Source organism: Hypomesus nipponensis, chromosome 22 (assembly GCF_054491055.1).
Source record: "Hypomesus nipponensis isolate SF chromosome 22, ASM5449105v1, whole genome shotgun sequence".
In the NCBI taxonomy this organism is placed as follows: Eukaryota; Metazoa; Chordata; class Actinopteri; order Osmeriformes; family Osmeridae; genus Hypomesus; species Hypomesus nipponensis.
This window is the reverse complement of record NC_140382.1, coordinates 4539588-4552748: the sequence shown is the minus strand read 5'-3', so window position 1 is coordinate 4552748 and position 13161 is coordinate 4539588. Positions and strand designations below refer to the sequence as shown.

General features: G+C 51.7%; 1 protein-coding gene across 1 annotated transcript in view; it reads left to right on the top strand.

The window, feature by feature from the left end:
• Positions 1-544: 544 nt before the first annotated feature.
• LOC146236050 (breakpoint cluster region protein-like) overlaps positions 545-13161 on the top strand; it is a 60167-nt gene continuing 47550 nt past the window's right edge. Inside the window, 2 exon segments of the mRNA XM_084687083.1 lie at positions 545-2306; positions 2309-2869. Coding sequence (XP_084543209.1) covers positions 1364-2306; positions 2309-2869 — 1504 coding nt within the window. The 5' untranslated portion in view covers positions 545-1363.

Below are 13161 nucleotides of genomic sequence, written 5' to 3'. Positions count from 1 at the left end.
TTGTTGATCTTGTGGAATTGATCTTGTTTCGGGAAGGATTCAGGAAACTCAGGCCTAATCAATGACGATTATCTTGCATGACCGTATTGTATTAACTGGCAAGAAGAAATAGCCTACAAATTATCCGGATGCTTGGTTTTGTGCCACAAGATAGCGCTGTCGTGCAATTGTTAATGCAATGTATACGCCACAAGTAGGCTATCACACCTGCATAACAGGTACACCATTGTTTGGATATCGAGTAAAATTTAATTGGCTATTCATTTTTTCGTTTGAAGACAATGTACATTTTTATAGCTCTACAACAATTTGTGGTATAGATGGTCTGCCTACCAAAAGCACCCAAGTTCATGTTTGTTAGTTTGTAATTTGGTTCAGTGAATGCAAAGGGGAACTTAATTTAACGATTAGCTCTCTATGACTTCCCCACTGTCCATCAGGTTAATCAGTGGAACAAGGTTTTTCAGGTAAGACTTAAACGCATCCATGCCTGCCTCTTTAACCAGTGCGACTACTGTCAGTCATCTTCCGTCTGGGACTGGTCCCTCCCTTTCCTGCAGCCTTCCAGTGCGAGATTGAGATGGGAACATTCAGCATATCCACAGGCGAGGAGAAAGGGGAAATCTGGAACTAGTCTTCCCTCGTGAATCGCTAAAACATGGGATAACAGGGCCAAACGGACCGTACTTCAACCGCGATCCCGATTAGTAACGGAGAGACGGGATTTATCGTGGGAAAACTGTCTCTTTGTTTTTTGATTCGGTTCTTTTTGGACTCTCGATACAAAGGATTTATCAGCATATGTGGAAGATTGGGGTCCTGTGTTGTTAATACAACATTAACATCACGGAATGCATTTGAAAATGTGTAAATAACTGAAATGTAAAGTAAGTAGGCCTAATTAGAAAGCTATTATCACTTTTCTCGTCACATGGGACTTGCATGCCCAGATCATCAGCGCAAGGAGAGGACAGATGCTGTCATTGTGTCGAGACTGAGATTTTTTTACCGTACATATTCTGCAAGTGATCTTGTTGGAATGATGCAGTGTCGAGAAAGCCCTTTAGTTTCTTACACAGTCACTGGTTTTAGTACAAAAACATCAATTTATCTGGATGAAAATAGATATTGTGATTGCGAAAAGGTATTAATAGATACATTGGTGTTTTTTAAGGGTGTTATTAATATCACAATTACAACTGGTATTTTTCAGTTTTAGTTTGTTTCAGTATTGAAAGCCACGTAGGCTATCTGTACCTTTCTTCGGTCGGAACTGGATCATTAGGCAATTCGAGAAATAGCGCTTCAGTTCTGGTGACATCACCCGCAGCATCGAATAGAACTGAACTGTAGATTATCAACAATGGTGGAGCCGGTGGGATTCATCGAAGCGTGGAAAGCGCAGTTTCCCGAATCGGATCCCCCTAAAATGGAGCTCCGGTCGGTTGGGGGCATCGAGCAGGAGCTGGAAAAATGCAAAGCCTCTATCCGACGGCTGGAGATGGAGGTCAACAAGGAGCGCTTCCGCATGATATACCTGCAGACACTCCTGGCCAAGGAGAGGAAGAGCTATGACCGCCAGCGCTGGGGATTCAGGAAGGCCCAGATGGCGGAGGGGGACCAGGCTGGACTGGGGGCAGACTCCCAGCAACCCCACGTCCAGGAGCAGGGGGAGAGGACGAGGTTCCAGCCGGTGGGAGAGACACGCTCCAAACCTCGGCCGCCTCCGGCCCGGAAGTCAGCCTCCCACGGGGATGGCCTGGAGCTCCAGTCTGCCTTCGAAGTACCTCAGCAGGTGGAGTCCTGCGACACAGACGGACTCTCGCCCTCCAAGCAGAGAGGGGGCATCTCCCCTCGCCGTCCGCACCCCGTCCCCGACAAGGACCTCGTCATGGACCCCAAGGACAAGCACGCCATGGGGCTCGGCGTGGCGGCGCTGCGGTCCAACTTTGAACGAATCAAGAGGGCCAACTCCCACTCTGCGGGGGACGTGGCCAAGACCCAGGAGAAACAACAACAGCAGCAGCAGCAGCAGCCCTTCTACACCAACATGGAGTTCCACCACGACCGGGGGCTCGTCCGGGTCAACGACCGCGAGGTGTCCGACAAGATCAGCACCCTGGGCAGCCAGGCCATGCAGATGGAGCGGAAGAGGTCCCTGCACTCGCTGCCGGGCAACCTGGCCACGGTGGCCGGCGAGCTGCGCACCCGGCCCGTCTACAGGGGGCGCTCCACCGAGAGCACGTGCGGCTACGACGCCGAGTACGAGGACGGCGAGCCCAACCCGCGCCACCCGAGGGCCAACGGGGGAAGCCCCCGCCGCCGCCGTGGCAGCCGTCCGACTTCCAGCCCTACACGAGTGTTTACGTGGGAGGGGTGATGATGGGCGAGGGCGGCGGGGACGGGCGGGGGCTGGGCGTGACCATGAGGGACCACGGCCTGGGGGACGAGCATCACCTGACCTGGCCCCGGCGTTCTTATTCACCGGGCAGCTTTGAGGACGTGGGCGGCGGCGGTGGAGGCTACACGCCGGACTGCAGCTCCAATGAGAACCTGACGTCGAGCGAGGAGGACTTCTCCTCGGGCCAGTCCAGCCACGTGTCCCCCAGCCCCACCACGGCCTTCAGGCGGCCCTTCAGGGAGAAAAGCCGCTCGCCGTCGCAGAACTCCCAGAATTCCCAGCATTCCTTTGACAGCAGCAGCCCTCCGACGCCACAATCCCAGAAGCGCCACCGCCAGGGTCATGTTGTCGTTTCCGAAGCCACCATCGTCGGCGTCCGCAAGACCGGTCAGATCTGGCCTCCGCACGACCCCGAGTCCGGCCCCCATGGCAGAGCCTCGCATGACAACAGTTTCCATGGAGACCTGGGTGAGTGGCGGCTGCCTGAGCTAATCTTAGTTGCTCGTAGAAGGCTGCTCTCTCTTTTCCTGTGTGGGGATTTAAGAGACTGTCACTTACCGCCCAGGGCTGGGAGGTCGGGCTACAAGGAGGATTGGCTCATACCACCGCTAGTTACACACACACACACACACACACGTAAATTCATGTATACACTCATTAGGAGTTATGGCATTGGGTAGAATTTCATTTCATTCACAGCTTCTAAGTAATTTGACTGCAAATTATACTCACACAATGTGTCCGATCCTGGATAATGACTGCCTCCAGCATGCCTTGGCCTTTACGTCATGTTTGACCTCTGCTCTGAGGTGACCCACGCAATGTTGCCTAACGAGATACAGAGAAGAAAGAGTCTGAAGTCCTAATGATTAACTCTCCTCATTACCTGCTCATTACAAACACTTTAGAAGCACTAAGCCTTGGTAGACACATTGGGGGTCTGGGTAAAAACAGCTGCACAATCTTTTGTCGGTATTGTTGTTCCTTTGTCTTAATAAGCAGCTTTTGCTCCTCGTTCTTTGTTGTGGCTAAGTGTTCTGGACTTTCACCCCCCCCGACCCTGGGCAGGTACAAACTTTGTTGGGAGGCATTAGAGGCTAGACAAAAGGATACTCGCGAGTGTGTGTGTGTGTGTGTGTGTGTGTGTAAGGGTATTTGGCTGTGTTTAAAAGGAGTTACTATAATCGTGACTGTCCTTGGATGGCCTCATGTAGGAGAGCAACCTCTGCCTTTTTGCTGGAATGTCAGTTCTGTGAATAACAAATGTGGTCGGTCCGAGTTGAATCCGGAGGTCTACCTTAATCGACTCCAGGGCTTCCGTGAGAGAAATTCCAACCACAGGTGTCTGTCTGAGATGCCCGGCAGACAGAGAGCGTCGGCTGACTCAGCACATCGCTATTCACTCCTGAAACCCAATCAGATTTTGCAGACATTCACCTCAAACCTGGACAAAAGAAAGCCCCCCTGTTTGGGAACAATTAGCAACCATATCTCACTGCCAGGCCCGCTGCCAGTGAATCAACAATTAGCGGTTAGCGGATTAGTCGAGCCTGTAGGTGGATGTGCGGGCGCTAGGCTAGCTGCAGCGGTGTCACGTGCCTCCTCTTGGCCCAGTGTCCCCAGAGTGTTTCTGCTGACGAGGTGAGCGGCGTTTTGGCCCTGGCGCCCGACAAGGCAGACAGAGCTGCAGGAGGTTGGCAGGATGTGCCCACTTCTGTGCCAGGGAGAGCCCCTTGTGTGTGTGTGTGTGTGTGTGTGCACATGCGTGTGTGTCTGTGTGTATGCTGGGAGGCAAATACGAGTGGACAGCTAGAGGATGTAGAGACAGTGAGCGAGAGCAGGGAGGAGAAAAAGTAGGTAGGTAGAAGTAGGGTGAAAGGAAGTCAAGAGAGAGGGGCATCCGCTTTGCTGTGGGTGTCGACCTCTGTTGATGCTTTCTCTTATGGAGGATGAAGCCATCCCCTCACCTCCTCAGCCACGGTGACTCAGCCATCGTTAGCAGACCAAATGACCCACAGGGATTACCCCCACCCGATGTCCTTTGCTGAGAATTAAACAAACGATCCATGTTAAGAAACTCAGGCTAAAATCAAGCTTATTTGGAACTGGAGGGCTTGGCTTAACCTCAGGTGAACCAGCTTTGGCCCTGAGGCTGGTGCCAGTCAGGACTTCTTAGTTTGGTTCAAACATTGTCTCTCTTGTGCTGTGGAGGAGATGGATGGACTCGGATCAATAAGTCCTCTCACCCCCTTGGGTAGAACTCTCTCTACTACTGCCTCTCGGGCCATGATTGGTGGCTTAGCCGAAACCCTGCTTTTTTACATTTACATTACATTTACATTTATGCATTTAGCAGACACTTTTATCCAAAGTGACTTCCAAAAGAAAGCTTTACAAAAGTGCATAGGTCACTGATCATAACAACGAGATAGCCCCAAACAGTGCGGGTAACTAAAACATGAAGCATACATTGTGAAAACTAAATAAGTCCCAAAGGGAAGAACCATAGAGCATGTAGTTAAATAAGATACAATGAAACAACATGAACCTCGAAAAGTGCAAGGGTGTACCTGTGGAAAAAAGGAAGCAACAAAAATATATTACACAAGTACAATAGTTTTAAGTCAGTTACAACTAACCAACAAGAGCAACAAGTGGAGGAAACTAACATTGGGTCCAGCAAACCATTCCTAAGTACCGTTGTACTCCCGGAACAAGTGCGACTTGAGCCTTTTCTTGAAGGTGGGGAGACAGTGTCTCTGATGGAGGTGGGGAGTTGATTCCACCACTGGGGGCCCAGACAGGAGAAGAGCTTGTGTTGGGACCGGGCGCTCTTGAGTGGTGGGACCACCAGACGGTTGTCAGAAGAAGACCGTAGGTGGTGGGTGGGGGTGTAAGGCTGGAGTATAGACTTGTAGTCTGGTGCAGTACCGTTCCACTGCTCGGAAGGTCAGTACCCGGGTCTGCACATTGCTGGAGACTGCAGCAATGCGGGCCGTGAGGGAGAGCTCGTCATCCATGGTAACCCCAAGGTTCCTGGCAGAGGATGAAGGGGCCACAGATCCCAGGGTGATGGAGGGTTTGGCCGGGATGATGAGGAGTTCTGTTTTGGCGAGGTTCGGGTTCTTTTTAAACAATACTTTATTGGTCTTTTCACACATACAAAGTACACAAATTGCCACATCAGATTTGATTTGATGAGCATAGTACCCGGTTGCTCACTTTTAAATGTGACGTAGAAACCTGAGTCCTGCTTATGAGCTGTAAGAGAAAACCTAACTTCTTCCACCTTCTCTGGCTACACCTTTGCCTTGTGCCCCACTGCACAGTCTAAAACCTGGGCTAGCTAACGGCTAGCTAACGGCTAGCTAACGGCTAACTCCCAGCTGCTATCTAAGGGATTATCTCCTCATCTTGCCTGGTCCCTTTGTTTTACATGTTTCACACCCCAGTGGGCCTAGCAGGGAGAAGAAAAGGTGTAAAGAAGAGAGAAGGAGAGGAGGCCAGCGCTGGTGAGGGCCGAAGAAAGAGGAGGGAGAGAGGAATGAATGAGAGAAAAGCTGGAAATAGGTTAAACTAGTGAGGGGCATGCAGAGATGTGGAAGAGTGGAGTCCGTATTAATAAGGGGCAGGGAGAGAGAAGGGGGGGGGGGGGATATGTGTTAGTGTTGAGCGTGAGTCACTGGGGATGGTGAGAGGTTGTTGCAGACCACTAATGTATGTTGGGGAGGGGATAATCTGGAATTTGAGATATAGAGAATGTGTTGGTGGGTGCCCCCTGTAGAGAGGGGTGTGTCTGTGAATAAACTGGGTAGTAATGGGGGGAGGGAGAGAGAGAGAGAGAGAAAGAAAGCAAGAGAGAGAGAGGATGGTCATTGACTGGAGGGGGTTGGGGGGGGTGATAATACGACGGTCGTATTTCAGAGCCTGCGGTTGGGGATGAGAATGACGGCCGATCGAACGAGGAGGTTGCAAGGAGCGACGAAGACGATGGTGCAAAGGAGAAGGCGTATAGAAGATGACAAGCGAGGCAGTGAGCTGGGGGGGGGGGGGGGGGGGGGAGTGCAAGGCTGAGCTGTCGTCTCGCTTCACTGGTCAGCGATGCGGGGGCTGGGGGAGAGGCACAGATGGGAAGAGCTCTGCCGTTGCATAAGAGAACACACACACACATCATGTGCACTCGCGCTTCTTAGGGTTGCTGGGCTGTCAGCAGGGTGAGTTCAGTTGTGTATGCAGTGTGTTCGTATGTCACGGCCAGGTGCTAGATGTGGAGAGGCTGCGGGCTGGAGATTCAGGCTCTACCCAAAGACTGATCTCCTAATGGCGCGCCCTGTCAGAGGAGGACACACACCATCTGCTGAAACCTTCTTTTCTTTCCATTCCTTTTCCCCCTCCCCTGTCCTGCCTCTCTTCCCCGTCTTCTGCGCTCTTCAACAAAAAAAAACGATCCTCCCTTTTCCTCTCCTCTCCTTCCTTCTCGTCGCCTCTTTTCTCTTCTCCCGGCCTACCTTTTCTTCTTTTCCCCTCTCATCTCTTCCCTCCCTCTCCTCTTCCCTCCATGTTGGCTGACCACTGTGTAAACAGAGTCAGTAATGGCTTCACGATGTCCCTCTGTTCTTCTCAGCCGGCTCCCCAACATGAAAGGTGGTCAGGGACGAGGGAGGAATGAAGGACAGAGAGTTCATGAGAGAAGACGGAGGGAAAGAGAGCGAGTGACGGGAGAGGGAAGAGAGGAGCTGTCTCTCTCTCTCCCCGCTGTCTCGCATGTAACAGTACTCCACAACGGCAACACGAAGCTAACCAAACATTCAACCTGCCAAACGACATCAGCAGAACTCGGGACCTCAGCTTGTCGGCCGTTGGAAGCTTCAGTGGAGCAGTCTCTCCCCAGGCATATCATTTGATCATTCAGTTCAGTGACATTGCTGGCATACTGTCCCCTTCACACACACACACACGTGCAGTTAACGCCTTACAATCTTTATGTAGACTCCACATGAATGGGGTGGTATTTTTACCTGTGTCATGGTGTCTCACATTCAGTAGGAAAGGACTTCTGCTCCTAAAATATGGAACATAAAGGAGACCAAGGACGCAACTCGCACTCAGGACTCCTCACTTTGTGAGAATAGGGAGAGACCAAAAATAGAGACGTCAAAGAAAAATTGAAGTCCGATTTTTTTGGGCAGAGGATTTTTTGGAGAGAGATAGGGGAGAGCCGAGAACCTTAGCTCGGCGTTAAGTAGGTGAGCTTTTAGGATGGGGGTAGAAATAGGGCTCCTTAAAGGAACAGATTAGACCATCGGAAGCAGCGAGGGTTCGGTTTTGACATATTGCCCATGATCCTCTTTGGCATTTTGCTGGTCTCCTAAACCTCACATCACTAACTGTGTGACCTATTTCATAGAGGATGGAGGGAAGCTGGGAATGATGACAGATTTAAGGGGGTTAAACACACGCATACTGTATTCGTGCATGCAGACCTTCCACTCCCGACATACCACACCCACACACACATGGACACCAACCAAAATAAGGACTGAAGTTTGTCGGGTCATTCCAAGTCGAGGGAGAGAGTGTATGTTTTGTCTGAATATATGACTGGCCTATGTGGTGTTGAAAAGGTTGACTCCAGTCATTCATCCGAATGTCTGCGAGGAGAAGCTGGAGCCCTGCATTCCTGCGTGTTCTTTTTCCATGGTGGTGGTGCCAAGCAGGGCAGACCTGCGCCCCACCTCAATGGGCACATTGTCCTCCCCGCCCCCTGATTCCTGGGTCCTGCCTGCCATGGCTGTATTTTTAGACAGGCATTCCTGTCCAGTCAGGATAAGACCCTCCCTTCGTCTCTCCCTCCATCTCTGTCACTCCCCCCCCTCTCTCTTTTTATGTTTCTCACCCCGTCCCCGTCCCCACCCTCCCCTCTTCCCCTCTCATGACCGGGCTCCGCCCCCCCCCCCCTCTCCCTGGTTGTGTCTAGAAGAGGAGGGGAATGTGCTCAGATGCGATATGGTGGGCAGGACTGACTGACGCCAGCTTACTGGGCCAGAGTGTCGCTGGAAGACCTCTCGGATTGCTCCGGGATCCATTCAGCGTTGCTGAGGTGCGCGCGCGAGAGGTACGCGCCGTGATACACTCCTTTTCCTCCAACTTCGGAGGACTCGAAGGAGCTTTTGGTTTCGGTGAGGCGCGGGGATTGTGTCTGGGGATTTCAAACCCCCGTGCAAAGGCACCGAACGACTCACATGAGATGGACGCCCGGAACAGTCAGCGGAGAGATGAATATGAGCTGGCATGCATGTGTGGTAGCGTGTGTGTGATTCTCTGTGTGTGTGTAGCGCGCGCGTGTGTGTGTGATTCTGTGTGTGGGTGGGAGATGGAGAGGGAATGGCGATGCAAAAAGCAGTGAAGCATTCCCCAAGCAGCACTCGGAGCCTGCACCGCGCACTCCTGTGTGGAACGCTCACCCTCTTTTCACACTGAAGATCCGGAGGTCTGCATGCTTGTCTGTCTCTCTGTGTGTGTGTGTGTAACAGGGACTCTCTAAAAGACTCGTTTAGGCTTCAGTGCTGAATGAATCTGGCTGCGGAAGCCTCGGTAACCACAGAAGGCAAACGGGCTGGAGAGATACCAACTGGCCTGGAGTAGAGGGGGAGGAGGGGGAGGATGACAGTTGTGGGAGGAGCCTGGTCTTTGTGAGCCCTGCCCAGCACGGGGCTGAACCTACAGGGGCTGAGGAGCCTTCTGAGAGGACCACGCCCTTCCATGTCCTGGTATAGACCAAGCAGCTTTCACGAACCCCCAGCCAATCAGCGGATGATATCGAAATCCCGGCCTGCCCTGCACCACTTGGCTCATGGAGTGTCCTGTTTTTATTTGGTGCCGCGGTGTCCAGTCTTATTATGTGAGGCCGACCTGGCGACGTGCTGTCCGACAGGGCTGCCTGGGTGGGGGCCAGGGGCAGATGGACTGGGTGGCTCAAGGCAGACCCCCAGTGAGAGTCAAAATGTTTGGCAGGAAGTACTTTGTTGTAGATGGCAGATTGGACGTGGCTGGACTGGTTTAGCTGGAGGCTTGCTGACTGGCCGACTGACTGACTGGCTGGCTGACTTGCTGGCTGATTGTCTGGCTGGTTGCCCTGGCTTAGTCTCTGTGTGTGTGCAGCAGCATAAGGCCTGGAGTCGATTGGAAACTGACCTCCACCCCGAGGAAAAGAGGGCAAGACTGACCTATCCCAGACAGATGGACTGTCCCTGCCCCTCGATTCACACGCGCACACAACCATGCAAGCATGCACACAAAGATGCAGAGCCAACTGCCAAGGGTAGTTAACCTGTGGTGCGTGTGTGTGTGTGCGTCTTTTTGACTGCTGTGTGCTTGTATTAGCTGTGTGTGCGTGTGTTGGGTTCCATACCCAGAATGCAGCCACAAACGTCCCTCAGCTGCAGCTGTGGTGACAGACAGCTCTCATCGAAGAACAAACCTGGAAAAACCCCTCTCATGAATGTTTGTAAGGTTTTTTTTTATTTTCTATCTCGCGTCCCTGCCCGGCCTTGGAGGGCCAGGGGCTACGTATTCATAAGCGACATAGCAAGCAGCCTTTGGTAGCATCCATTGCTAATTGTCCTCCACATGTTTGTGGTGCAGCTTCCACTAAAAATGATCGGATTTGAAGCAAATTGCTAGCTAAGCGCTAGCTGATTTGAAGCTATCTATCGTCTTACTGCTATCCTGGTCTGTCCCCATGCCGAGGTCAGCTCTGAGGCTTGTTGATCTCAGACAGTTAGCTTTGAGGGTGGGGATTGGGGTTGGGGAAGGCGAGGGTGGGTTGTAGTTCTTGAGGCAGCTGGGGACTTCTGTAGGCCTGGTGGCAAGGTGTGAGTGTGTGTGTGTGTGTGTGTGTGTGTGGTGGGGTTAAAACCTAGTCTGGTGCCACTTTCTGGATTACAGGGTCAGTGTCTAAACCTGTCTAGTCATGCAAACACTCTAAATGTAATCCCTAATCCCTGCCTTCAGTCCCCGAATTAAAATCTCGACAATCAGATTATAATTTGGTTTCTCTTATGTAGCTCACGCCTCACTGCTTAATGCTTCTTTAATGCATGTTGTCCTATTTATTACAATAGCTTTAGGTTCACAGTCACACACGCACACACACGCACGTGTCACCAGTGATTGTATTGCACAGGAGGGGTCCACGATCAGTCCTGCAGTATTATGTTTAAAGATTGAGGCCGTCTGGTCCAGTTGTAACAGCTGATCTGAGACCAGCTTCCTGTCATTGATCAATGATCAGGTATATAAACTGTAATAAACGTTGCCATTGGTTGCTATTGTTAATGGAGCGGTCTTCCATTGCACTTTATAATTGGCTACTCCTCAAAATGCACGTGCATGTGTGGTGTTGGCTGAATCAGTTGGAATTTTCCAGGGGTATGACAATCTGTTCTCCTCACCTCATTTCACCTCTCCTTACCTCTCTTCTCCCTCCCCTTCCCCTCCTCTCCTCTCCCTACCTCTCCTTTCCTCTCCCCACCCCTCCTCTCTTCTCTTGTTTCCTTTCTCTCTTCTCCTCCTCTCCTCTCTTCTTTCCTTCTCCACTCCTCTCTCGACTCCTCCTCCTCCAACAGCTGCTTGCAGTTTGCTCCTCTGGCAGACCATCAGAGCTCCTGCACCTTTCTTTTCCCATAATGCCATGGGTTTTCCGTGTAGCGTGGGGAAAACCCAGAGAGATCAAAGCCGTACCGCCCCTCTCCACACACAGACACACACACACACACACCCGCAGGGCCTAACAGGGGTCTCCCTCTAATGGTCCACTAGGGCTTCGAGACGAGCACTAAAACAGAGAGAATCAATACCAAATGTATGCACAGCCTTCCATTTGCATGTCCTTTCTCTCTTCCTCCCTCTTTGTCTCGTCTCTTGCCTTACCCGTCTCCACGACCCCCGTCAGGACATGGCCGCCGCGTCGCGTGCGGGGCGGTGGTGGTCCATCCCAGCTTCGTGTTAGACGTGGGTCTGGGACAGGAAATGGGTTTAGCGGTCGTTCACGGGGTTCGCCTGCGCTCAACTCTTGGTCCTCTGTTCAGTCAGGGTTAAGCCACACAATCAAGGTTGGGCTCAAGGTCGTCGACAAGTTTCTAGCACAGACCCATGTGGCGGGTACTATACTGACCGTTATGTAAGTGCCGCAGTGAAAGGCTATTTATAAAGAGATTGTTTTATTTTCACACACGGGCAGACGCACACATATACACCCCCCCCCCCCCTCTGTATATATATACACTATATCATCTGCTCCGTCTTTTTTTCACCCATAAACCCCCATGTCTGTAGATGGACACAGATGCATACAGTTTACACACACACACACACACAAAAACACTGTATTGACAAAGACACACGCACACACATTCACTTAATCTCTGTTGCTCCCACACATACTTCTGTGCACACACGCGCGCGCGCGGTGATACACACAGAAAACAAAGAGCCAATTACAGGCATTCCTTCTCTCCTTCCCCGTCCTGCCTGTGGTCTTACACTCGGGGCAAACTCCCTCCTCTGAGTCTTGTCAACCCTCTCTCTCTCTCTCTCTCTCTCTCTCTCTCTCTCTCTCTCTCTCTCTCTCTCACACACACCTCTCCCGGCTCTTTGTTGCTGGAATTTGTTTGCTCACAGAGGCTGTGTGTGCGCTCGATCTGTAAACGACAGTTGCTTAGGGCTTTGTGAGCTGTAGGAGGAGGGGAGGGAAGAATCGAGAGGAGAAGGCCGGAGAGAGAGAGCGAAGACCGAGCAGAGGTCAGGAAGAGAGAAGAGAGGGGCGAGAAAGGAGACAGGGCAGAGGTGATGAAGAGAGAAGAGACAGAGCAGAGGTCAGGAAGAGGAGAAGGGAGGGGAGAGAGAGAGAGGAGACAGAGCAGAGGTCAGGAAGAGAGAAGAGGAGAAGGGAGGGGAGAGAGAGAGGAGACGGGGCAGTAGACGCCAGATGTTTTTGGCACTCCTCCTTTCCCTGTTCTCTCAGGCTGTCGTTCTCTGTCTTGCAAGCTATTATGTCTCCTTCAGCTGGTGAGCGATAGAGGGATGGGAGAGAGAAAGAGAGAGAGGAGAGAGAGGAGAGAGAGAAGGAGAGAGAGTAGGAGAGAGAAAAAGGGAGAAGGGCATAGTCTGCCTGTCTAACCCTACGCTCCAGAGCTGGTTCATGTTTCACTGGGACTCCTCTCCAGGCAGTTATGTAGTTAAGGTGAGGTCTGGCTCAACTCTATCTCCCCTCCTAAATAGCAAGCAGAAGAAAGGTTTGAGTTTTCCCAACTCAGTGCCTGTCTCTATTTCTGTAACTGCCTTTTATCTACAAGGGCTCCAATTGTGTATACCTCCCGACTGAATGATTTTCCTAGTGATACACTTTAGGAAAGTGTGTGTGTGTGTGTGTGTACATTACAAACGCACGCACGGGGGAGGCCATGCCTGTCATCCATTATTGATATTTGAGCCCCCTTCTAGAAAAACGGCCCTAACACCAGGTGTCATGTTCACCCTCTCCCTACCCGTCATCGCTGGCCCCATCTCCACGGAAACAAGTTTGCTGTGATGTCACGCACTCCCCGCCCCTCCTCTCCTCCCTCAGGCCACACTTTGCACACATCGACTAGAAAGGTGAGCTGAGGCGACGCTCATTGGGATTATACTTAGTTTATCTGACATAGGACAATGCCAGCATATAGGCACAATGGAATTCGACCCTCCCCTCCCTCTCTTCA